At 37.4% G+C, this 27,376-nt stretch overlaps 1 protein-coding gene across 3 annotated transcripts in view; it reads left to right on the forward strand.

Annotated features, from left to right (window-relative positions):
• AMMECR1 (AMMECR nuclear protein 1) overlaps positions 1-27,376 on the forward strand; it is a 110,817-nt gene that overhangs the window by 35,989 nt on the left and 47,452 nt on the right. For all 3 annotated transcript variants that reach the window (XM_027607731.2, XM_027607732.2, XM_027607733.2), the window contains exon 2: positions 15,157-15,267. In XM_027607731.2, coding sequence (XP_027463532.1) covers positions 15,157-15,267 — 111 coding nt within the window. The remainder of the gene's footprint in view (positions 1-15,156; positions 15,268-27,376) is intronic.

Consider the following 27,376-nt stretch of genomic DNA (forward strand, 5'->3'; position numbering starts at 1 on the left):
GGTTTAACTGATTAACTGTTCCTTACAGCTAATTACAATAATGCTGCTGTAGCTCAGTTTCATTTCTGTGAAGAAGTGGTGCTTCTGTGGGACATTTACATTGGCAGAATGAGGACAGACTCAGGGCAAGTTTGAAAGCAGTAAGCTGGTCACTGAAGGACTCTTTTCAAATAACAAGATTTTTCATCAGTCTAGCAATATTCAGTGGAGACACGTATAGCCCTGAGATCTGCATCTTTAACTGGAAATTTGGTTAGCGTTTAATGTCAAGAAGGGGTGGGAGAGGTAAACCCCATGAGAAATTACATTTTCCCTGGTCTTTGGTTCTACAGCTCTATAGAAACGCTGGATTGATTGAGTGTGGAGTCCCATAGGTGCATTTCAGATCTGGAAGTCGAGAGACAGCTCACGTAGAAAATAAAATACTTTTTTTGTCTGTGGTATTTATCTGCAAAGCAAAGGCTTGGGGTATTTTTGCTGGCTTTAAAGGAGAGGACGAGGTAGGCTTGAGGGGAGAAAATTAGCTTTCAGAAATGAGCATGTTCAATAGCTCAGGTGGCAAATCTTTCTTTCTCGTATTGATGTGTAACTGAGTAGGTCACCATCATTTCCAGACCCGGTACAACACCTTTGGCTAATCCGTACTCTTCCATGTACTTAGCAGTTCAGCTGGAGGCTTTTTAAACCAGAGTATTTAAATATACAGAGGAAGTTGTTGGACTGGTGCTTGTTGGTAGGGCTGCTGTGTTCTTTCTTATCTTCCCAGGGAGTTTGGTCCCTTTGTTTTGCTTCTGTTTCATTTGTTTACAAAGTTACAGGCTTTGAAGTAGGCAGCTATATAGGACTACCTAAAGAGAAGTGTAAAGCAAGAAGGTAAGCAATTATCCTCACTTCACTACCTTCTTACCTCAGTTTCTCAGCCAGTGTCATTCGTGGATTTTGCTTTTTTCTCAGAGGCTCTGCATCTGACTTGCTACTGCTATCCTAATTTTCTGGGGAAATTTCTGTTGTTCTGTGCTTGCTTTCTGAACATTGAACTATCATGATGTTGCCTGATGTGTTAGTGGGAAACTTTTAATTTTTTTAAAGATTTATGTATTTGAAAGAGAGCGCACGAGTGTAGGGGGAGGGGCAGAGGGAGAGGAAGAAGCAGACTCCCCAGCAAGCAGGGAGCGCAATGCAGTGGGGCTCAATCCCTCAATCCCAGGACCCCGGGATCATGGCCTGAGCTAAAGGCAGATACTTAACCAACTGAGCCATCCAGGCACCCCTGTTAGCGGGAAATTTTTAAAAATAATTTTTGATAGGATAATTTAATGGCACATATCCTATTGTTTTCTCTGTTTGCTCCATCATAAAAAATACTTTGCATATTTGGTTTCCTTAATATGGGGCTTGTTCTTAAGCGACTGCCCTTCTGTAGACATGGCATTGTGACCGCAGGATTTGTACCATTAAGACTGATAAACTCAGTGTTGTCTAGTACAGCAGTGAGGTAAGTAGCTGTGCCATAAGACTGTTTAAATCATCATAGCTGAAAAAATAGCCCTGTAGAAGTAGCAGTAACAAAACACACACACACACACACACACACACACACACACACACACACACACACACACATGTCAGACGTCATTCATGATAATGAATAACTTCCTCAAGATTTTTTAGCTGTTGTAAATAAGGTTGTTCAAACTGCAGTTACTTTTTTTTTCATTTTAACTTGTATGGTGGGAGAATAAGAGGAGTGGGCTATTTTTGGCATCGACTTAAAGAAGGAAATATCAGTGTGACTCTTAACTGACACTTTTGTCAAGTTCAGTTTCAACCTGACTGCTTTGAATTTTTTTTTTATTTCATTACTTTGGATTTTAGAGTTCTTGAGTTGATATTTTTTAAGATTGACATCTCTAACCTTTTGGTTCTGAGCAGTGCATTGCCCCTGAAATTGGTTGAGTCACTTCATATTCTTCTGAGTTCACCACCTGTCAGAGCTGAAGAGATCTGTCCCTTTTACTTTCTGCTTCCCGATCCATTTTCCTGTTCGCCGTGGTCTTCTATTTGTGGTAGGCTTTTTCCACATATAATATGTGAAACCTACCACGGAGTTTGCCCCTTAAAGTGACTCAGTTTTAAAAGGCTTTGGGACTTCCACTTCAGTCCAAGAAGTTTTAACTGGGATAAGACTTGTTCCCTTCTGCCTCACATACCTTGTAAACAGCTAGGAACTGGGCAAAAGATCTTAAACAACTGTTTTCAGATGTTGGGCAACAGGTAGCTCAGGACCGTGATCCCTAAGAAAAAGGGAACAAATGAAGTGAGCCCTATAGTCACTCTGGCTTGTTGCCTGTGGGCAGTTTCTGGACCATAGCATTTTAAGAGGGAACTCAAGCAGAGCCTGCAGTTTTGTTGAATTGGTGAGGCAGAGATAGGAACTCAGGGAGGTCTAGGTGGCAGGAATTTGTAGAGCAGAGTACTGGGGGTGGGGAGCCACTCAGCAATAGTTCCAGAAATCTGTAAAAATGTCCCCTTTATCTTTGGCTGAATACAAATCTGCACATGGGTTGAAGAAACACCATGTGGCTGGGCAAAAAACAATTGCTCAGGAGCTATAAGTTGAATATTTACTGGAGCTCATACAGGGCTAAAAGACATTTGAGTTGCCACAGCAAGAGATGAGAGACCTTGTTGAATACCCAGAGTATTGAATAGAACCCCAAAAGGACCATATCTTAGTAATAGGGCTACTGTTAGCCCTAAAGTAAAGGGTACTCTGAAGCCAAACTAACAAAACTTCAAGCCAAGCTTTGAAAAATAATTATCCACAAATAATTTAGATGCATGACAAAACAAACTTCACCCTTTGAAGGAAGACAGTAAAATCCAAACATTCAAAAATATAATGGTTATAATGTCTGATATCCAAAAAACCACTAGATAGTCCAAGAAGCACTGAAATGTGACCCATAATCAGGAGGAAGTCAGTCAATAGAAACAGAACCAGAATTGATGGTTATAGAATTAGCAGACAAGGAATTTAAAACAGCTATGAAACTGTGTTGAGCATTTGAAAGAAAAGCATGAATATAATGAGGAAAGAAATTGAAGACCTATCAAGAACCAAATAGAACTTCTACAGCTGAAAAGTATAGTATATGAAATGAGAAAGTCACTGGATGAAATTAATAGCAGATTAGATTAGACTCCAGAAGAAAAGATCAATGAATTTGAAGATCTAACAATAGAAATTATCCAATCTAAAATGGAGAATGGAAAAAAGTGAAGAAAAGAAAGCTTCAGTGAACTGTGGGACAATATCAAGCAGACTTGTATACATGTAATTGGATTCCCAGAAGGAGAGGAGAGAGAGGGATAGTCATAAAAAATAGTTGAAGAAATAATGGCTAAATTTTTTCAATTATGATGAAAACTATACACCCACAGATCCAAGAAGCTCAATGAACTCTAAGTGGGATAACCACAAAGGAAACCACAGTAAGGCTATTATAATCAAATTGCTGAAAACCAGTGGTAGAGGGAGCATTTGAAAAGAAGCTAGAGGGGGGAAAAATATTACATACAGAAGAGCAAAGATAAGAAATTATATACATCTCATCAGAAACAACGCAAGCAAGAAGACAATGGAATGACATTTTTAAAGTGCTGAAAGAAAAAAAGTACCGTCAACCTCAAAGCCTATCTCCAATGAAAGTATCTTTACAGAATTAAAGCAAAAAGAAATGAAGGTGAAATATATTTTTTTCAGAAAAACAAAAACTGAGAGTTGTCACCAGCAGACCTGAACTGCAACAAATATTAAGGGAAGTTCTTCAGACTGCAGGAAAATGATTCCAGATGGAAATTTGGATCTCTATAGAGTAATGAAGAGAGCCAGATAAGTGTGGTAAGTGTGGGGTAAATATACAAGACTTATTTCCTCATTTTAATTTTTTTAAAAGTTAAGTGATTGTTAAGAGCAAAATTAATAATCTCTTATGGAATTTGTATATAGATCTAAAAGATATGACAGTAGCCCCAGGGGATGGAAGGAATGAAATGGAAGTATGCTGCTAACGTCCTTATGTTATATGTATAGTGATGTAATATTACTTGAAGGTAGATTGTAATAAGCTAGAGATACATCATATACAACCTGGAATAACCACCAAGAAAGGCATAACTAACAAGCTAATAATGATAATAAAAATGAATACTAAAATATACTCATTTAATCCAGAAAAAGACCAAAAAAGAAGAGCAAGGAAAAGATGGGAAATGTAAAAACAAATACAAAATATAAAGATGGTAGACTTAAACACAACCATATCAAAGTTATAGTAAATATAAGTAGTCTAAATACTACAGTTAAGAGGCTACATAAAAATGCAAGACCCAACTATATGCTGTGTATAAGAAACCACTTTAAGAATAAAGACACAGATAGGTTAAAATTAAACAGATGGAAAAAGATATGTCATGCAAACACTAATCATAAGAAGGCTGGAGTGACTATGTCGATATGAGACAAATTAGACTTCAGGACAAACAGTATTACCAGGAATAAGGAGGGACATTTCATAATGGTAAAGTGGTCAGTTCATCAAGAACACAGCAATACTAAATGTGTGTGCTCCTAACAAAGCCTCAGAAAACATGAAGAGAAAAAAACCAGATATAGCTGAAAGGATAAATAGACAAGTCTACAATTATTTGGATATTTCCACACTTTTAACTCAGTAATTGATAGAATAAGTAGACCAAAAAAAAAAAAAAAAAAATCAGTGAGGAGATAGAAAACCTCACCAACACTATTATACCTAACCAACAGTACCTAATTGACATTTATGAAACCCTGGACCTAACATTACCAGAATATTTTTTCTTTTCAAATTCACTAAAATAGACCACATTCTGGGCCATAAAACAAGCCTCAGTATATTCAGGAGAATCGAAATAATACAAAGTATATTTTTTCTAACCAAAATAGAATTCAATGAAAAATCAATAACAAAAGATATCTGGGAAATTTTCAAATACTAGGAAATGACACAGTACACCCTAAATAAACCATGGGTCAAAGAAGAAATTAGAAAATAAATTAGAAAATATTTTGAGCTGGGGTGCCTGGATGGCTCAGTAGGTTAAGCATCTGACTCTTGATCTCAGCTTAGATCTTGATCTTAGGGTTCTGAGTTCAAGCCCTGCATTGGGCTCCATGCTGGATGTGGAGCCTATTTAAACAAAAATTTCAACTGAATGATAATGAAAACACAACATATTAAAATTTGTAGGATGTAGCTTATGCAGTGTTTAGTGGGAAATTTATAGCTTTAAAATAAAGAAGATCTAAAATCGATAATCCTACAGTCCACCTTAAGAAGCAAGAAAATGAAGAGCAAGTTCAACCACAAGAGGAAGAAAATATTGTAAGAGTAGAAATCAATAAAAGAGAAAACTAAAACCAGAGAAAAATCAATGAAACCAATAGCCAGCTCTTTGAAAAGATCAATAAAATTGATAAACCTATAGCTAGACCGATACAGATAAAAAAGAAACAGAAATTAACACAAATTACTAAAATCAGAAAGGGAAGAATAGACATCACTAGATCCTGCAGACATGAAAAGGACAAAGGAATATTGTGAATAAGTCTATGCCGATAAATTCTACACTTAGATGAAATGGAAGAATTCCTTGAAGGACACAAATTACCAAAATTGACTCAAAAGGAACTAGAAAATCTGAATAGCCTTTTATCTATTAAAGAAATTGAATTTGTAATTAAAAATCATCCCATAATATAAACTCTAAGCTCCAGTGACTTCAATGTGAATTCTAATTCTACCAAATATTTAAGGAACAAATCAAACTTGGAGAAAATACAAGAGGATAGAATTCTTCCCAAATCATTCTATGAAGTTGGCATCACCATGATATCGAAAACTGACAAAGATATTAGAAGAAGAGAAAACCACAGATCAGTATTCCTTATGTTCATACACACAAAAATCCACCACCAAATATTAACAGATTTAAAAAATGAACCTCACAGTATATGCAAAGAATGGATCATAAACCTAAATGTAAAAGTTAAAATTACAAAACTTCTAGAAGAGAATAGGAGAAAATCTCCATGACCTTTGGATAAGATTCCCCTATCCAACACAAAACATGAACCAGAACCAAAATTCATAAAATTAAACTTCATCAAAATTAAAAATGTGTGCTCTTCAAAAGGTAACATTAAGAAAATTAAAAGGCAAGCCACAGACTAGGAAAATATATTTGCAATGTACATTTGTGATAAAGCTTAGTATCCAGAACATATTGTTTAAAAACCTACAACTCCTGTAAAAAGACCAACAATCCAATTTAAAAATGAGTAAATGAGTTGAACAAGCACTTCCCAAAAGAAAATTTGTGCATAAATATTAAGCACTTGAAGAGTTGCTCAATATCCTTAGTTATCAGAGAACTACAAATTAAAACCATAATGAGATATCCCTACACATTAACTTGAATTTAAAAAAAAATACCAAGTGTTGGTGAGGATGTGGAGCAACTAGCACACTCATACAATGCTGGTAGGAGTGTAGTTGGTATAGCCACTGGAAATTGGTATGGCCAATTGGAACATGGTTTGGCAGTTTCTTATAAAGGTAAACATATACCTACTCATAGCTCAGCAATTCTCTTTGTAGGTAGTTACCTAAGAGGAATGAAAACTTAAGTTCCCATAAAACCTTGAAAGTAAATATTATCATAGAAGCTTTATATATAATAGCCCCAAACTGTAAGCAACCCAAATATCCATCAGAGGGTGAGTAAAGAAACAAATTGTGGTATATCCATTCAGTGGAATTCCACTCAACAATAAAAACACATGAATGAATATCAAAAGAATTACTCTAAGTGAAAGAAGCTAGTCACAAAAGACTGCATACTGGATGATTCCATTTATATGAAATTCTGGAAAAGGCAAAAAACTATAGGGACTGAAAGCAGGTTTGTGTTTGCCAGGGTCCAGTAGTGTGGAGAGGGAATTTATTAGCAAGGGGCACAAGGGAGCTTTTTGGGGTGATGGAAATGTTCTATAACTTGATTGCACTTTAGGTTATGTGTATGTATACGTTTGTCAAAAATCATTGAATTTTACATTTAAAATGGATGCTTTTACAGTATGTAAGCTATAGTTTAGTGGGAAGTAGAAAGTTGATTTTCAAAAAGCACTTTGGAGGTGAGGATGTCAATTCCATGTTAAAAAAAAAAAACCAACCTCTTGGGCACTTCAAAATAGAGGTTTTTAAGAGGTCGAACTGTTTTCTGGAAGGTAAGAGAAGGGATGGAGTGGGGGAGGGTAAAGGCATCATAAGCAGCCCTGATAAAAATATGGTCTCAGTTGAGTGCTTTGTCCGTAGATCCTGCCTTTCCTCCTAACCCCTAAAATGCAAAGGGCTTGGGGGAATTTCTGCTACAAAGCCATCTGTCCAGCTCCTTTCTCTCAAAGGAGCAAGTAATCCAATTCAGGGACCCTAAAATCAAAGCAGTTGCCTTTCTAAACCCAGAAAACTTCATAAACAACTACATCACAGATTTATTGAAGGTCTTACGAACCTGGCTCGTTACATTGGATCTCCTTGGAATAGGAAGCAAGATGGAAATCTAGAATGAAGAAGCTAGATAACTTTACAGCTCTTTATATTAGTGTTTAAATCATTCAGCCTATTTAATTCCTGTCTACTCTATTTCTGGTCATGGAGTGGGTTCTGAGGATAAGACAGGATGGTAGAGAAGATCGATCATTAGTGGGGAGGTAAGATACAAGTGAAAAACAAAACAAAACAAAAACCTTTAGTTGTTTTCATTGTTTGAAGTATTAAGTATTCCCTATCCATCCAGCATATGAATTGTCCAATGGACCAAAACATTTGGTACCAAACATAGTTCCATAACAGTTTTTAAGAGCATTAAAAAAAAAAAAAAGTTGACCGTATCAATCAAAGCATTCTGAAACTTCTGAATCTAGTTCTCCTGACTCTCTCAGTTGTGTTTATATTGAGTTTGGAATACTTAAACCTTCAGTAGAAGGTCTTTTTTTGCCTGGTCTGTTTTATATTAAAATAATTAATTCTTTTCATAGTAAAGGCAGAGTCCCAACCCTTAAAGCTCTTTGAACAAATTGTTTCAGAACAGGAATTCCAAATATAAATTATTTCATTGTGGAAATCTATAGCAATTTGTCATTTAAAGCTTATTTTATGAGCTTCATCCTTAAGATGCTACCATATATTAAATTTAATATTCGCTGCAGTCTAAACTAAGACTCAAAAATATGTATATAGTATTTTTTTTCCAATGCAGGCAGGCTTTTCTCATCTAATTTGGGCTCTAAGAAATAAAATAAGACAGGCTATCGTAATGTGTCAAGTCTAAGACCGAAATTTTTTAAAGTTTACTGAAAATCATTGATTTGGTCTTGCTAAGAAGAAGAAATGGTTCTTTCAGTTTACAATTTGACAGAATCAAGCTAATCCCTTAAAGTATGCTTGTGATTTGGCTGGTTATATGTTGGTGGTTATTACACTGGATTTATAAGACACACACACACACACACACACACACACACACACACACACACACACACACACACACACACACACACACACACACACACACACACACACACACACACACCCCCATTCAACCTTCCCAGTCATCTGTAAGACTTCAGGCTGTCTCTCTTCCTCTGGCATTTGCCAATTAAATTAGCATTATAAAAATGGGGGGTGGAGAATATAATGTTGCCATAATAGAATTTCTGGGAATATCAGGCAAAGAAAAGTACTGTAAGATTGTAATTCCTGATTCCCATTTTCAGATATTTGTGGTCTTCTCTACTAACCCATGCTGTCTGAGCAGTGTCTCCTTATTTTCCTGAGCCCCATGGGATACTGGCTATTTACAAAAGTTGGAGGGAAAAAGTAAGGCTGTAATGGTGATGTAATGTATTAATGTATTTTAATGTATTTTCCTTATCTGCAGTAAAGGATCGGTGTGGATGAGAAAGTGTAAAATCTATGGGAACTTTACCTTCTCCCTGCCCCCCCCCCATTTACCACTTCCTATTGTTTTCCTTTCGGGGGGGTTCTTTAATTTGAATTTCAGATTACCTGGAAGAGTTAAGCCTCATTCACCCATTAATGATTCATTCACTCATTTAAGAGCCTCATTAAGTAATATGAATTAAACAGTCAGATCAATACCTAGCTAAATAGTTGATAACAGATGGTAAATGGAAATTTTCATTTGGCGGGAATTTTGATTGGACAGAAATTTGTGGCTTTTAGATCACTTGAGTCTGATGAAAGCTGGCTAGACAACAGGGGGAAAAATGAAAGAAGAGGGTTGAGAGGGAGTCAGAAAGGATGTTGGGAGGCCATTGAAGATAAAATAGTAGGTTTTGCTATGGGCCTCTAATGGGAATAGTATAGAAGCTTGTAAACTTGGTTTAGTGTGTCTAGGTTGATCCAGCATTTCTAGTTTGTCCTGGTATCTTCTCAGCTGATCTTTCTCTCCCTTCCTGGGAGGAGAATGAGATTTGTGTATTCATAAGAATTTCCTATTCTCTGGTATCTTAGAAGACATCTAGCTTTGCTACTCACAATTTTTTTTTTCCCTATACTGGGGGAAAAATGACAGTAGTAGTAAGAAGATTTGGAGAACTAGCCAGGTTTTATCACTAACCAGTGAGGTGACTGCACTTGGTTTCCCTGGGTCACTTTTGGTTTTTCACCTGTAAAATGAAGAAAAAGATACTCTCTTAAAGTGTCCTTCATCTAACAATCTTAGACAATTATATAAACCGTGAACGATGTGCTAAAACTCTCATTAGGGGTTTGCTATGGACTGAATTGTGGCCCCACAAAATGAGTATGTTGAAACCTTAACCTCCACCGTGATGGTATTTGGAGATAGGGCCTATAACGAGATAATTAAGGTTACTTGAGGCCATAAGGGTGGGTCCCTGATCCAATAGGATTTGTGTTTTTGTAAGAAGAGCCGCTAGAGTTGTGTGCATGTGGGCTCATTCTCTTTCTGAACGCTCAGAGAAAAGGCCAAGTGAGTACCAGACAGTCACCTACAAGCCAGAAAGAGCTCTCACCAGAAACAGAACCCTGCTGGACCCTTGATCTTGTGCTTTCCAGTCTCCAGAACCGTGAGAAAATATATTTCTGTTGTTTAAGCCACCTGGACTGTGGTATTTTGTTATGGCAGCCCAAGTAGACTAATACAGGATTTAACTGCATTGAGTACATTTTTTACAAATTGAATCTGTAGTTTATGTGATCTGTAAATGAGGTAGGTAACTTCTTTGTGTTGAAACAGGAAGCAAAGTGTTTTAGCCTGGCAGTGGAAGGAAGACTCCGCCATTTCTGTTTTTCCCTGAGCTCCTAGGTCCTGGGGAATTACGGTATTGAGTTGGATGTTATGAGTAATTTAGTTGGATCACTGTGCTAAGTAACAGAAGGACCTGAGCATAGTTGAGAAGCAATCATGATTTGATGGCAAAGGGAAAGAACCATGCTAGGTAGCTTCTCTTTTCCCATATCTATGTGTAATATTAATAGCCTTGTTGAACACCCATTTATAGTAATTAGCATTATATTGGTAGGGATGGATATCATCTTGTTAATGTCACCCCCTACAAATCTCATTCTAGAGAAGAGCAAATTGCCAGAGTGGGGGCTTGCAAATGTCTAAGGCTATTTTTTTTTAAATCTGTTTCTGCCACGGTATGGAGGGGAGATAGGGTTTATGGTAAAATATTGTACGCCTCTCCCACAAATATATGTCTAGTCTGTTCTGGTCTGCATCAATAGTCTCAAAAGAGGGACATAGGAAGTGGCACTGCAACTTGGACTGGGGTATATCCTGTTCAGATTGACATTGCTTTTCTGTACTTTTGCTAATCCCACGCAACTACCTTTCCCTGAGAGCTAGTACTATTGACCTGATGGTATTGGCTGCCAGTTGGCAGAGAGGATTCACCTAGATTAGGTGGTTACTTCCTGTTCCTGTCTACAGACTTGGAAAAATGGAGAGAGTTTACTTGCCTCCAAAGGTTTCTCAGAACGTAGTGGTACAAAATGTTCACAAGTAGGAAAATTCCTTAAAAAGCTATGTCTGGTTACTCTCAAATAAACATTTCCATTAATATTTCATTTCATTTTGAGCCCCTTTCTAGCTTGTAGTATTTTTTTTTTCAGCATATGTAGGTGGCTTCAAACCATATGGTAAAAGTATTTTCCAAAAACCTTCAATCTTTGTCTTACTATGAACTATTTTCCTTAGTTCCTTGTCACTAAGCAGCTCCTCTCAACAGGCTCAAATCCCTTTTTCTACTTTGATCCATCTCTGATTACGTTGATGTCATACATCCTTTTGGGAACTCATACATGTTTTAATAATACATTTAAGAATAAAATTGCCTATTTCTTCCCTCCGTGCATTGGGAAAAGAAAAATTTTTGTTGCTATTTTTAGGTAATACGTATTGAATGTTCCCATAGTCATTGCCCTGTACAAAGTAGTTATCACACACAAGATACAATCTCTTGTGCTCAGTGACGTTTATTCTCTTTCAGTGTACTTTAAAATGCTTCATTCCCAAGTTCTTTCCCCCATGAAATGTTGCTTGTAGGTATTTTGTTTTATAAAATTCCATATATATGTTCTTTTAAAAAATTTTAAAGTACTATATTTTTTAAAGATTTTATTTATTTATTTGACAGAGAGAGACACAGCAACAGAGGGAACACAAGCAGGGGGAGTGGGAGAGGGAGAAGCAGGCTTCCCGTGGATCAGGGAGCCCGATGCAGGGCTCGATCCCAGGACCCTGAGATCATGACCTGAGCCGAAGGCAGATACTTAACGACTGAGCCACCCAGGTGCCCCAATTTTAAATTATTTTGTTGAAAAATAACCAACATACAATATTGTATTAGTTTCAGGTATACAGCATAGTAATTCAGTATTTATATACATTATGACAATTAAGTCTAGTTACCATCTGTCACCATACAAAGTTGTTACAATATTATTGACTACATTCCCTGCACTGTACATAGCATAGCCTTGTACCTCTTAATCCCCTTCAGTGACTTGGTTCACCCCCCTTCACCTCCCTCCCCTCTAGCAACTATCCTTAGTTCTCTGTATCTATGAGTCTGTGTTTTGTTTGAACACATACGTGTTCTTTATAAAGTACACTGGATGAGCGTTTGTAAATGAGAAATTAGAGCCCCAGATTGTGAAGGCAGAGTTGTATTCTGTCTCTTAAAAGTCTGATTTCTTCCATCTTCAGGCGTCTGTCCTAAACACAGTGGGGTTGTCAAGTAGCAATCTCTCCCATCTTTGCCACAGATACTTCCCCGCCACATCAACCCCCAAAGTGGGTGTTGCCTGGGGCAGGTAAGGAACAGGGGGAGGGCAGACAACTCTGCATCTGCTTTACCTGTTATGAGGGCTCTTAAGGACAAATATTCAACAGTGCCTAAAATTCATAGAATGTTAAATCTGCAAGAGACCACAGCAAGTTATCAAGATTATCACATTACTTTCTGTTACATCTCTAAGCCCTTGCTTATTATGGAGTACCTTTTCTCCCAGGCTACCTGGCAAATTGCAGTTTATCCTCTAGCACCCTACCCCTCGAATTCATCATCCCTTCATCAGCGATAGCATGGCATTATAAGAAACTGTATATAATTTTCCCTACTATGTGTTCTTAATGCCCTCCAACATATTCCCTAATATAGTGGTTAATTTGTATTCATTTTCTGTTTACCCTACACGTTTTGAATGTTTGGTTGAGTAGATAGGATTATGGTAAGAACAATGTGCATATATATTTTAGTGGGATAAAGAAGATAATTGAAGGTAAAGCACTTTTAAATGACGTTCATCTCTAGGGTTTTTGATAGGAAACAAATTCACTCACACTTGTAGGTTTCTCAGTCAAGTCATTGAGGAAGAGAATACACAACTTCGTTCTGTTACATGGAGAAGCCATCATGGTATTTTAAAGACATGTTAGTATATATGTTACAGTGTGATTCACTTTGTTCTGAATCTGCCAAGGGACGTGTTATGGAGACATGATTTGTATAGGTGTCGTTATGGGAGAAGATTGGTATCTTACTGTCCACATAATGGTTGCTGATGTTGACTGTACCAAATTACAAAGTGAAAAATAAAGAGGTGAAATTCATCGTTAAATATAGTGTGTGGAGTGCGGGTGGCTTAGTCAGTTAAACGTCTGCCTTCTACTCAGGTCATGATCTCAGGGTCCTGGGATCGAGTCCAGCGTCGGGCTCCCTGCTCAGCGGGAAAGCTGCTTCTCCCCCTGCCTGCCATTCCCCCTGCTTGTGTGCACGCTTTCTCTGTCAAATGAATAAAAAAACTCTTAAAAAAATAAAGATAGTGTGTGGATTTTAGGTAGTAGTATTCATATGAGTTATATGTCTAATTCTTGTCTTCCTGATAATTCTTAGTCAAAAGCAATTAGAGAAATGCTCTAAGTGGAGCATCAGGATCTTGTCTCAAGTTATAAGGTGTTTAGGTACATGTGACGTCAAAAGCAGAAAACCTGGAATTTTTCTTTTGCTTTTTATCTTCGTACCTTTAATGTAGGTCATCCAACACTTGAATACTAACATCGACAATCATTTGGCCTTATGGTCATTTTTCTCAATGCCTCTGAGAATTTGGTTCTTGGAAGAAGGTAATTCTTAGCACTGCTCCTGGTTTGTATATGTTATTTATTTTGGGACCTGTCTGCCATTGTGGCTGCCTGTCAGAACTTGGCATTATTTAAATGTTTGAGATGGGTGATTGAAGTACTTGAACAGGATCTTCTCACCCAACTGCTGGTGACTGACTAGAGAGTACTTTAAATACAGAATGTGTTCTCCAACTCAACAGCATATTATTAGAAATACATGACATATGGTATGTCCCCCTAACATTTAAATTTTTAGAAAGCAGAAATTTACTATATCATACCCATTATACTGTGAATACTCACATTAACATGAACCACCCCCAACTGTAGGGTATTTATCTTTTTTACACAATGTGCTAAAATGTGTAAATTAATTTATTTCATATAAACTTACATATAAAGTTGCTTCTAACTGGAATTGTTTCTAGACTCAGCCATTAATTGGGGCTGTCACTGGTTTGCTGCCAGATCCACAAATCTACTATATTAAACTTCATTTAAAACTACACAACTTTCTTGATGCCATCGTATTTAATGCTTGAGAGATTGTATTTGTTGGCCATACTTTTATCTAAAAATTAAAATAATTTTTCTGGTTTCAGAGTCTTATTTTGTTAATGTTTGCTCTTGCCCTTTACCTCTCCAAACGCTACTCAGTTTTCTAGGCCAAGCTGAAGAGAATCAGACTCGATGAAATTTTCTTCTATCCCTGTAGCTTCATTCATGGCATTTCGGACATAGTTTATAGCACTCATTTTCTTTTGCCTGTGTGAGTTAGTTGTGAAAATGCCTGCCTTCTGTACTGGCTCCTAGAGAGCTGTGACGATATTTTAGGCAACCTTGTATTTCCCATAACCTTTCACAGTACTTTGCCCTGAGATATTCAGTGTTTGTTGAAATTTTGGGTTTTTTTGTTTGTTTGTTTTGTTTTGGTGTTTGGTTTTTCTAAACTAGACTTAATGAATCAATCAGTAACTTGAGGTTTAAATGAGGACTCGAGCAGTCAGCCATTCTGGTTAAGGCTTTGTCCAGGTTGATGTTCCGATTTCATTATGTATTAACTGTGGGACTACCTCATCTGTAAAATAGGAATGTTGGTAATAGCATTACTCAGCCTCTTAGAGTGGCTGATGAGGATTAATATAGGTAATTTGTTTAAAACATTTATCATGCTGCCTCACATATAGGATACACTCAGTCATTCCAGCTATAATTGTTGTTAAATGCAGTCCGTTGGGCTAGATCCAGCCCTTTGGGGGCCTGTCATGTGGTCTTTATATCTCAGGCATCTAACCCTGCATATAATAAATATTCAATAAATAACTTGCTTGAGTTGAATTGATTGATTGACCCTATTTTTATCTTCCGTTACAGCCCACTGTTTGTAACATGGAAGATCGGTCGAGACAAAAGATTGCGTGGATGCATAGGTACTTTTTCTGCCATGAACTTGCATTCAGGACTCAGGGAGTACACACTTACCAGGTGAAGACCAATTTTTGTTACCTCTGCTTCTACATTAAAAAAAACACAAACTTATGAAACTTGAATCTGCTACTTTAACATTCTTGACTCCTTTCACATCAGATTTTTCCTTCTCTTCAGCCATTTGCCTTATGTCTGGTAAAATGTTATTGCTACATATTATCATAATATAAAATATTGTGGTTACGTGTATTCTGCCATAGATGTTTTAAAGTGTCTTCCTTCAAAGGCCAGCTTATTTTGTGTAACTTGAAAATCAGTGCCCAAATGTCAATGGCTTACCAAAATGTATTATTTCCATAGAAACACTGTGTCTTCTCTCTTAGGCTTTTTAAGAATTGTTGATGTCTGTGTCATCTTACACGTGTTGCTACACTTTTATGCACTTTTGCAGTGAAGGGGAGAACCTTGGAAGAAAGGGATGCCACAGCCTGGCAGTGTAATCATTCACATTCACACTTTACCCAGAATTAATTGTAGCTTACTTATTTTGTTTCCTCTAAAACAAGGACAAAGTAATGAATGCCTTATTGCAGTTGTTAAGACTTTGTTTTTAATTTCCGAACTCACAAAAAGCTATCGAGCATGCCATCTGATTTTTTGTTTTTGGTTCAAGTTTAGATTTCTAGCAAATTATGTTCCAAAGTTATTTCAAAAGAAGAAAATTCCTTAAATAATAAGTTATTAGTAAAGGAATTTCCTGTTTTTGTTCATATTTCAGGGTGATTATCTGTTACAGTTTCTATAGTTGTAATATGCACAAGTATCTGTCCAACAAGAAATTGGTCCCTGCTGACTATTGGTAATTGGGGCACGTTGCTTAACCTCCAATAGATAAAGTAGTAATTACAGGATTTTGTTCTATATACTTAATACGGATGTTAGGGAGGTGTTAAGGGAATGAAATAATACTCAGTCACTACTTTGCTTCTGGATTAACATTGCAAATATTCATTATTTTATTTTAAGATTGCATAAATGCGGCTCGTGGACCAGTTAATAAAATGCTGGTAACTGAGTTTAGTATTCTTATATTTGAAGGTGCAGCTCACGGCTACAGGGTTTTCTTAGCTTACAGTGAAGCCTGGAAAGAAAAGCAAAAGCTTGAAGGGTCACCTTCATTTTTTATATTTGCACAGGGTTTAGAATTGAGTGTTTGGATTTGATTAAGAACATATAGGCAGTAAAGGGGTCAAAACACATACCTGGAAATAACTTGAACTTCCTAAAGATAGTGTAAAGGCTAGTCTATGCAAGTTAGATTTTTTTTCCTGACATGAAATACCATGGACTCATTTTGGGACTTCAGCAAATTCTGCCAGTGACTACCTTTTTGGGACAGGTGCATATGAAATTGCTCTTTTAATAGCTAATCAAAGGCAATTTATGACACATTTCCTATAATACGTTGTTATGAGGAACCCTGGTTCCTTGGTTATTGCTTGGAAAAAAAAGGATTCTATGGCCAAATAAATTTGGGGAACACTGGTTAAGCAAATTTAAACAGCTGTGCTCACTGCAGGACTTCTCAGAACCTGTTATGTTAATAGTGTTGTGAATCTCTAAGAGTGAGATCTAGAATGCAGTGTTTCCCAAAGTTCAACTCTTCTGACCACAGAACCCTTTCTTTTTAAAGATTTTTTATTTATTTATTTGACAGAGAGAGAGAGAGAGCACAAGCAGGGGCGCGTCAGGCAGAGAGAGAAGGAGAGGGAGAAGCAGGTTCCCCGCTGGGCAGAGAGCCTGATGTGGGGCTGGATCCCAGATCCCCAGGAGCCTGGGATCATGACCTGAGCCGAAGGCAGCTGCTTAACTGACAGAACCACCCAGGCACCCCAGAACCTTTTTAACCTACCACCCCATTCATTGTCTTAGGCCATTAGTATCCCAAGGAACACATTTTCAGAAATATAAGTCTGCCATAAAATTTCCATTTTTCTTTATAGTTGGGGAGTATAAGTGGTTAGTGCAGAAATCCTTTGTACTTTCTAATGAAATTGTGGCAGAAATTCCAGTATCAAATGTTATATACTTTAGAAATCCTTAGTGGTAGTGCCTGTAGTAGCAGTTGGGTTTTGCTTTCACTGATAAGAAGGGATGAAAATATTCAACTTTTCCACACTTGGAGATCTGTCTTCTAGGGGTATTACCAGAGGAATTATAGTGTGTTTTTCTGACAATAATGTGATTCTGAATGAATCAGTCAAATAGCTCAGCTTAGAAATTTGCCTACATTTGTATACGTGGTTACCCTCATTGTAGTCTATAGCTCTTCCTATTTATTTTTCACCTTTTTTCTCATGTTTTTATACAACTTCCTGAAATAGTGTATAACACACTAGATACGTGTGTGTGTGCGTGTGTGTGTGTGTGTGTGTGTGTGTGTATGTATATGTATGTATACACATGTACATACCCGGTCTTTTCATTTCTGTTTGGCCTGATTCCTTTTGCTTACATGACAATAAGAATGAAGTTATTTGGAAGTGATGAACAAAAGAAAACACGTCTTAAAATACACAATTGCTCTTTTTTTCTAGATTCGTCTTAGAGTTAAAACTGTGGGGTCAACTTCAGAAAAGTTGCAACATAATGCCTTTCAGTCCAATAGGGGGGCACTTACCATTTCTACAAAACTGCTGTTGATAGTGTTATTATTAATAGCTGCCCTTTTTTAAATCTTGCTACATATTGATACTGCAGAGGAGCTTTATATGCATGCTACTCAAAACTCTTAGGTATCAATACCACATTTTAAAAATGAGGAAACCAAGGTTTACAGAATTTAAATAATTTATCCCCTCACACATCTAGTAAGCGGTAGAACCAAGATTCAAACCTAGGGCATCTGACTGCAAAGTCCAAGCTCTTAACTGAGACATTTAAGATAAGACAAAATCAATTTTTCTGAGAAATTATGTTTTGCAGCTTTGTCTTGAAAATAATGAACTTGAAAGAGATACTACAAATTCTGTAAATCATGGGTCAGTAATTTGTCACAATTGAAATTTTGGAACATTATTTTAAATTCCAGAAAATCCACAGATGGGATTATAAGAAGTATATAATACAGGGTTGTATAGACCAGTCAGAAGAAAACTGACTTGGATTAATACTGAAGAAAGGGACAGTGTTTATTACAAAAATATACTTTGGTATGATAAGAAATTGTATTCTCTGGCACACGTAAATAATGGACTAGACCTTGAGAAGAACACAATTTTTTTAAATGTGACAGTTGGGGATTCTTGGAGTTGGTTCTTCAATCTTAAAAACCCATAAATCACAAAATTTACAAATGGAATCAAATGAAAACAAAAAAGTAAACTGTGAAATTGAAGACTCACCAGGTAGAGAGGTGTTTTTAAAACAATTAGAATATCTGGTTTTTCACTGTCTTCATCTGTGACTAGCTAGACTGTTGTTTTCAGAATATTACTCAGATATATCCTTGTTTATTGTGAAATATACATAACATGAAATTTACCATTTTAACCAATTTTAAGTGTGCAGTTTTGTACATTGATGTGCAACCATCACCACCATTCACATCCAAAACATGTTCATCTTTCCCAACTGAAACTCTGTACCCACTAAACACTAACTCCCCATTGCTGCCCTCCCACCCCCTGGCAACCATCATTCTACTTGCTGTCTCTGAACATGACTCTTTTACATACCTCATATAAGTGAAATCATACGGTATTTGTCCTTTTGTGATAGTCTTATTTGGTCTAGCATATTATCTTCAAGGTTTACCCATGTGGTAGCATGTGTTAGAATATCCTTCCCTGGGAGTAAGTCGGAGCGGGAGACGAACCATGAGAGACGATGGACTCCGAGAAACAAACTGAGGGTTCTAGAGGGGAGGCGGGTGGGGGGATGGGTTAGCCTGGTGATGGGTATTAAAGAGGGCACGTTCTGCGTGGAGCACTGGGTGTTATGCACAAACAATGAATCATGGAACACTACATCAAAAACTAATGATGTATGGTGATTAACATAACAATAACAAAATAAAAAATAAAAAAAGAATATCCTTCCCTTTTAAAAGGCTGAGTAATATTTCATTATATGTATCTACCACATTTTGTTTATCCATTCATCTGTCTGTGGACATTTGGGTGACTTCAACCTCTTGGCTATTGTAAATAATGCTGCTGTGAACATGGGCATACAATTACCCGGTTGAGTAGCCTCCCCTTTTTTTTTTCACTATTTAAAAGCTAACCATTTTATACAAGACAATGATCCAGTTTGTTTATGGTCCCTTAATCTCTAAAACCTAAATCTAAAAAGTGACCAGGTCCTTTTTAAATGAAATGCCTATCGTAGATTACGTTTTTATTTATAAACATGCAGTTTTAAAATTCAGACACTTGTCATAGTCAAGTTTTATGTTCTCCTAATTGAAACTTTGATTTTAGGCTGAACTAAAACCTTATAAATAGGCTGACTTCCTCCCACTTGTAAAAATGCATAATTTCTATGTCTATAGCAGAAAGACTTTGTGAGAATTATAACGTGGAACTATGAAAGGACTATTCCTTCCTTGTCCTTGGAGACTCTGGGTAAAAGCAGGAAAGATTAGAGCAAATAAGAAGCAGGGTGGAGCGCTCAGAATTACTGATAGAAGTTTATCCATGGTGACATGTTCAAGTTCACAAATGACTATATTTATTAGTGGTCAGAGCTTCCAAGTAGAAATATTCTTTGTCCCATTGAAGAACAATGTCTAGTATTTGTCAAGCTCCTTGCATTTATGGCTGTTACATGTTAGAAAGCCGAGGCAAACTTATTTCCTTTCTCTTAGTACTTAGAGTATATACTTCTATAGGAAGAGAATCACGACTCACATAGATGAACACAGACGTCTCAGACAAAGAAGATTCCTTAAAATTTTGGTCATTAAGGTGCCTGGCAAAGTGTAGATCTGATTCTTTATGTAAATTCAAGTTGGTAATTCTTCTAAAACATATAAATGAATAATAGAGGTGTTCTTATTTTGTAAAACAAATGTGGTCTGTCATCAAGCTTAAAAGACTTTCTTTTCTTCTCATTTACTTTGTTGGACTTACACCTCTCAGCAGTGAAATAATTATGCAGGTGCGTGGGCAGCGTCTGGAGCTTGATTCTGAGCTATGCCACTTTGTTGCATTACTTAATTCTGAAAAATTAGCAATGGAAGTTTGTTCCTTTCTAAGGAACAGAGGGACCACATTAAAGGTGATGTGTTTTGTTTTGGAGTTTGTTTTGTGTGAGTGAGGGGTGTCACTGTGTGTGTGTGTATGTGAGAGAGAGAGAGAGAGAGAGAGAGAGAGAGAGAGAGAGAAAACAATTGTTTCCCTGTTATAAATGTTCATTTTCTATTAGGATTTTTGAGCTATTAGAAATAGCTGACAGACCTACTTTATTCCTTTCAAAGGCCCTGGCTAGATTGGGTTCTTCTGGGTGACTAGCTTTGTTGTGAACCAAATTCGCTTTTATATTTAGTATTATAATCTGTCATTTTTCTAAGGCAGTATGAGGCTAAAACCATTGTAAGCAGCATAATTATATTTTTCCCTCTCAGAGTGGACTATTTTGTGATCATTGTTATTCTTGATTATTTTAGGTAACTGGACTTGGCTCATTGAGAATAATTGGTTTAAACAAGCCCCCCTCCACTCCTCATTTAATATTAGTGCTCATGGTAGCATCACCCAGATCGATTTTTCTCATGAAAAACTGTACATGAGTCACTTCTAAGTACACTATTGTCATAGAGGCTCATTCTGGAGGTGCTCAGGCCAGACTATTTTTGGCAAGAGTCCACCGCAAGACTCCTGGCTAAAATGTACTTTTTGGAGAAATAAATTAGATGTATCAAAAACAATATGCAAAATTAATTAGCTTAATTTACAGTCTACATTTTGTTGCCTTTTTACAAAAGGCGCATTGGCCTGACTTCTAAAACTTGTACGTAATTTGTTAGTTTCAGTGTCTAAGTTACCAAATGAGAAATTGTTTCTCAGATCACATTACGCATTTAATTTAAGGTGTAGTTTGGAACCTAGATCGTTATATACCCTCTACTCAAAATTATTCGTAAGGTAGCATGACTAAATATAATCTGTGGAAATCTGGAAGCCTCTTCTTAGCCAGTAGTTTAATGCACTCTTTCACTGTTCCATGGTTGTGCTAAATATACAGAGATGTGACCAAAAAATGGCCAGCAGAATGTGGAAGGAGAAACTAAAGAGTAAGACCATTCCCAGTGTGGGTAGTGGCTCCTGAATTAGAACTATCTGGATTCACAAAGCACCTACTACCACAGAAATTAAGTGTAGTGAGTATGTCAGACTCCAGTTCCTTATCACATCTTTCAGATCTTCAGATCTCTAGTAGGAATCCCTGTGTTCAGCTTGAAGGGCCACAGGCACAATGCCTTTGAGTAGAAAAGCAGAAAAGGCCATCTGTAAAAAGGTGAAGGTGCAAGAGAAGCTGAAAATGGACTTTTGCAATGTCAGAGCTCTGGGTTCTTGCATTTCATAAGAAGAGGGTAAACTACAAGAAATTGACCCTATTCTTACATCTATAAGCTTTATTGCTTTGCCCCTGGGAGGCTGCTATTTCTCCTTTAATCATGTTTAAACAGTTCATCCTGCAAATCCGGTCTAAATTTTGCCTTAGGAATTTATAATATAGTAGGAGAGGTAAGTTATATAAATAATTATGGTCCTAGATAGAAAGTGATTTTTGATAGAGTCAGAAGTGGCACTGGATGAACAGATACTCTACATCTGTAATAAAAGTAGAACTGTTTATATAAACTGTTTATATAAAAAAGTAGAACTATTTAAAGCAATTTATGAAATTATTTCATTTGGCCCATCCCTTGTCCACTTTGAGTAAAAGCAAAACACTTCATACCATTTTTTGGTTTGTTTTTATTCTATATGGACAAAAAGTCCCAGATTCCAGGGATGTGTATCAATTGTTAATATCAAAGCACCACATACAAGGTATTGCATTTTTTGAGAGATTAATAACACATATTTTGAAGGGAAAAATGAACTTACTATGGAAAAAATTAAAACCTCAGAAATAGAGCACTTTTAAAAGAGAGTGTGTGCACACACACAGTTCACCAAAGAGCATCTAGATCCAGTTGGGTTATAGCCCTGATGCTTGGCAAATGAAGAAAATGAAAAGTTAATAGTTTAGATTCTATTTCTCTCTTGTCCCATGAAAATGAATTCATATTTTGTTTCAGTACAGTAAATTGATATCTACCTCCTTTCCTGAGAATCATTGCTTGAGATATTCTTCATTTTTTTCAGATGAAAGACTGAAGTGGTGAAGATAAATTAGAACACAAATATTGTATGAAATCATTATTATATTAGGTGTGGTCTAAAATCTACTGAGGCATTTAACAATATATTTACTTTTGTCCGAATATTTACAAAATAAATATTGAGTCTACTTATAAGTATCTAAAGTATTTGAATTGTGAGAACCTGAATGAACGAGAGAAGAGATTTGTATCTTAGTGGCCTGGAAGAATGAGATGCTTACACCAATAAATTCTCAAGGTGATGATTTCCATCTAGAGTAGCATACAAATAATATGTTACCATTTCTAGGGGACAATGTTGCTAGTAACTTGAGTACTTTAAAATAATTGCATGTTGAGGCATTGTGCAGCAAATAATACTCAATTTTTAGTTCCTATTTTATAAGCATGAGAAAATACTTTTTCAAAGATTTCCTTAAAAGGCAAAGAAACAAAGCCCTCTTCCATATTCCTTGCCCTTCGCTCGAACTTTAAACTACCTCAGATTTGGATATCCAAAATAGTAGCCTTTGGGAAACTTTCCTTTTCATCATTGATAACAATTTTGTGTTCTTTAAAGGCTAACCACTTATTGTTAGCCCTCTATCTCGTGTCATAGATACATTTGTTGTAGAAACAACTTCCAGATTTTTTTTTTTTACATTCTCTCACTTTTTAAATAAAGAACAAATATTCAATATAAAAGTCTTGTCCTAAAGAGCTACCTTATCTGGGCTGCTTCTTTACAAAAGAAATTTAAGAACCCATACTATATAATAAAATAGGCATGGACAAATGGTAACTTTTTAAAAAGTTCTATTGGAACAAGAGTTTCATGGTGCGAAATCGTATTTAATACATTCTATTGAGAATGAAGCTCTAATTATTAGTATCAACTTTGCATTTTCCACATGTTTAAAATTTAAAAGTGAAGAAAATGCAGTAGAGTCATGCAAGAATAGATTTACGATTTGTCTCATGTTCAGAAAGCTCATTTTTATTTGTACTTTTTACCTCAGCTCACAAAATTATCTTGTAAATAAATATATTGTAACTATAGGCTTCATCATTCAAATTAGATCAGCATGATATTATCCCCATTTTTAACCCTCATTTTTATTTTTTATTTATTTATTTGACAGAGAAACAGCAAGAGAGAGCGAGCACAAGCAGGGGGAGTGGGAGAGGGAGAAGCAGGCTCCCCGCTGAGCAGGGAGCCCGATGTGGGGCTCGATCCCAGGACCTTGGGACCATGACCTGAGCCGAAGGCAGACGCTTAACGACTAAGCCACCCAGGCGCCCCTCATTTTTAAATTTATATGTTGATATGCCAACTTTTGTGTCCTTTCTAGTGGTGACAGAAGAGATTAGAAGAAGCCATAAAAATAAATTTGTCAGAAGCTTTAATTAAAGGGATTGCCCAGAACTCAACTTCCTGTTGCTATACCCAGCTACTTTCAGAACTGCTTTATATGGTCCACAAAGCTAACTTAAAAGGTCCCAACTATTGCTACTTCCCTGAGGATAGGAGGAAAGAGAGTCTCTTTTAAATTCCTCAGGCTGCTGGGTGATGTATGGAAGTGTTGAATCACTCTCTTATTGTACACCTGAAACTAATATAACACTAGGTTAACTATACTGGAATTAAAAGAAGAACTTAAAAAAAAATAACTTCTTCAGGTTCCTTTAAACCGAAGCCATTCTTCTAAGATGACCTTCTGTTGCTCCCTAGCTAAGGGGGGTTGATTTGCTTACCTAGGTTGGGAGAAGTCTGCTACGCCTTGGAAATAAGCGGAGCAGTTGTTGCATATAAGAGCAGTAAATAACCACATGCGGTGGCTGGTTAGACTTACACTGCTAATGAGGTTGTGAGTTCAATCCCCATTTGGGCCAGCTTTGTTTAGCTGAACACAGACTGCACCCACTTACAAGGGGGCTCAGACAAGAGCATGTGGATGACTCCGTACCACACCCAAAACTTCAGCCTCGTCTCGGCAATAGGAAACATGCTACATTTGGAATACCCAACACTGAGCTTTCTCCCAAATAGTTAATTCTACCCCAGTAGCCACAGTGGGCATGAACACAACCCTTGGCATGACTGAATTCTCCTCAGTTACTGTTAATCCTTATGCCTGAGACAAGAAGTCCCCCTCTGTCTCTGTCTTGCCTAGAGTAAAAACCAAAGTCGTTCCAAAAGCTCTATTTCAATTAGAGTGAAGTTAATGCCTTACTAGTGTCATCACCCTCTGTCTGCCCCTGCCTCTCCCCCATCTCCTATTCTCATCCTTCTCGGGTTTTTTTTTAAGATTTTATTTATTTATTTGAAAGAGAGAGAAAGAGCATGAGTGGGGGAGGGGCAGAGGGTGAGGGAGAAGCAGACTCCCCACTGAGCAGGGAGCCTGATGTGGGGCTCGATCCCAGGAACCCTGGATCATTACCTGAGCTGAAGGCAGACGCTTAAGCGACTGAGCCACCCAGGCGCCCCTACTCCCATCCTTCTTAAGAAGCACGGCCTTTAAGGACCTACCCTCACACTCCAGCCATGCAGTTATTCACCACTTTCCAAATTACACGTCTTTCATGTCTCTCTGGCTTTGAACTTTTTTTTCCTCTGCCAACCATCTCTACCCAGTCAACTCCTACCCATCCTTCAAGATGCAACTTGCTCATTACTTCTTCTATGAAATTTCCTTGACACTCCCACAGGAAAGTTGGTCAGTCTCTGTGTTCACTCAGCACTTTGTTCAGGCCTCTGTGATAACACTTGACACACTGGTTTGTAATGATTAACCTTACACGTTTGTCTCCCCCTTTTGAAATTGTCCTCAGCAGTAGTTTACCAAGCCACAGCAAGGCAAATAAATAGAAAACAGTCTCATCACTTCATAGCGACTTGATCCCGATGACCATTTCTGCTCTTTTCCTTTCTGTCTGCTTCTGTCAGCTTACATTCTGTCACCTTTCCCTGCTGCCACTGTACTTGAGCTATTAGAAGTTTCTGATTCTGACTGGTAGTGAGAGGGATAGTTTGAGGCCAGTTGGAGTTAGACTGATCCAGGGGACAGGGGTCCTTATCTGGAACACTTTTGAAAGCAAGTTAACATAAGGTTGATCTCTTGGGATAGGTTCTAGAAGTGACTGAAGAAGCACAGGCTTGAAGGAATCCTTACAAGCCATCTAGTCCAGCCTTTATCAGCTACTTGTATCTCTCTTAAAATCTCCTAAGAAATGGGCATCTAGCTTCTCTCTGAATATCTCCATTGACTTGGAACTCACTACTAGTTAAGTAAACCATTTCCTTTTCAAACACCTCTAAACCCAGTGCCCCAACTCCAGTTGCCACATCACTTTAGTTGAAGCGCCAGAAGTCAAAGATTGCCTGTATTTAGCACTTTATTCTTTATAGAAAACCACACTAACCAGCAGTGGTTAAACTTACCCTCTGAGTAATGTCTGAGCTTTTAGAAGTTGGGGAGTGGTAAGATACATAGCTTTACAACTGACTCCCATCCGCCCACCCATAACAATTTTAACTGCCCCCCCTATTATTGAAACCTTTGAAGCTGCTGCCGCCACAGCTTCTCCCACTGCCTACATTAGACTTCTGGAATTGGCTGGGCCAGAGATTCCATAGATTCCAAGATAGAACAGGTACTAGATCTTTTAGTAGTGCCCAACAATCCCTAGTACAAAGTTGGAACTAGAGTTAGAACACAGGTCTTCTGACATTGCCTGGGACTGTCACCACAATTTTCACCACAGAAGGCCTCTATAAAAGTAGGAAAATATATTTATATTTGTTTCATGTTAAGAAGCACACCGTTCCAAGGCACCCTGAAATAGAACAATCATTTTGTAACAAAGTCTCAACACCCAAGTTATCTGCCTTGTGTCAAGTTTTTGGCATATTTCCATAAGAGCTGTTCAACCAAAACTATAGGAGTGACAATCTGCGAGACAAGCCCGAAGCAAAACCCAAAGCAAATATATATACGTACACACATATACACACAGATAAGGATGTATGACGTTTATTCTTAGATTTCCCTTTTCCTCAAACATGGCTTCCAACATACTACTAGTTAAATTTCCTAATCACAGTAATCACTAATAACTTCTCTTTGTTTGTCTTGGACCCATCCGAAGTATTTTATGTAAGTTACCTCATTTCATCTTGCCAATTATATGTGATGTTGACGGTATTTCACTTATTTTACAGCTAGTGTAAAACAGGACTTAGGTTAAGTCACTTGCTGAATCACAGTTAATACGTGACTGTACCTGAATTTGAACCTGATTCTATCTGGCTCTGAAGTCTGTGTTCGCAGCCACTGTGTATACTGCTCTCTCCTCCAGTGACATCGCTCCCTCTTCTGTGAAAGCTTCTAACAGCTATTTGTTCTCCTAACTCAACCAGCATCCCTTGGTCTCCATTCACAGGAAAAACACACACACACACTGAGTAACTCTTCTCTTCATGCAGGGACTCGGTTACTCAACTCAGTAGTCCCAAATCCCTCACACCTGCAGTCCCTAAGTTCCGATCTTTACTCAACTTCTCCTGGATCCTCTTTCCTTTTAGAATGCTGCGGCACGCCGTCTCCCTCATATGCCCTTTTTTTTCACAGCTATCCCCTTGGTCCAGGTTGGTGTTCTGAACCCCCTCAGTCCCCTCAGAACGGATCATCTCCTCAGGGACACCCCTCCCCCCAAGCTTTGAATTGCTTTGTGCCACATCTGCATCTCATCCCAGCAATTTACATGGGATACAAGTTCAGCCTTCAGGTT

This window comes from Zalophus californianus, chromosome X (genome assembly GCF_009762305.2).
Source record: "Zalophus californianus isolate mZalCal1 chromosome X, mZalCal1.pri.v2, whole genome shotgun sequence".
In the NCBI taxonomy this organism is placed as follows: domain Eukaryota; kingdom Metazoa; phylum Chordata; class Mammalia; order Carnivora; family Otariidae; genus Zalophus; species Zalophus californianus.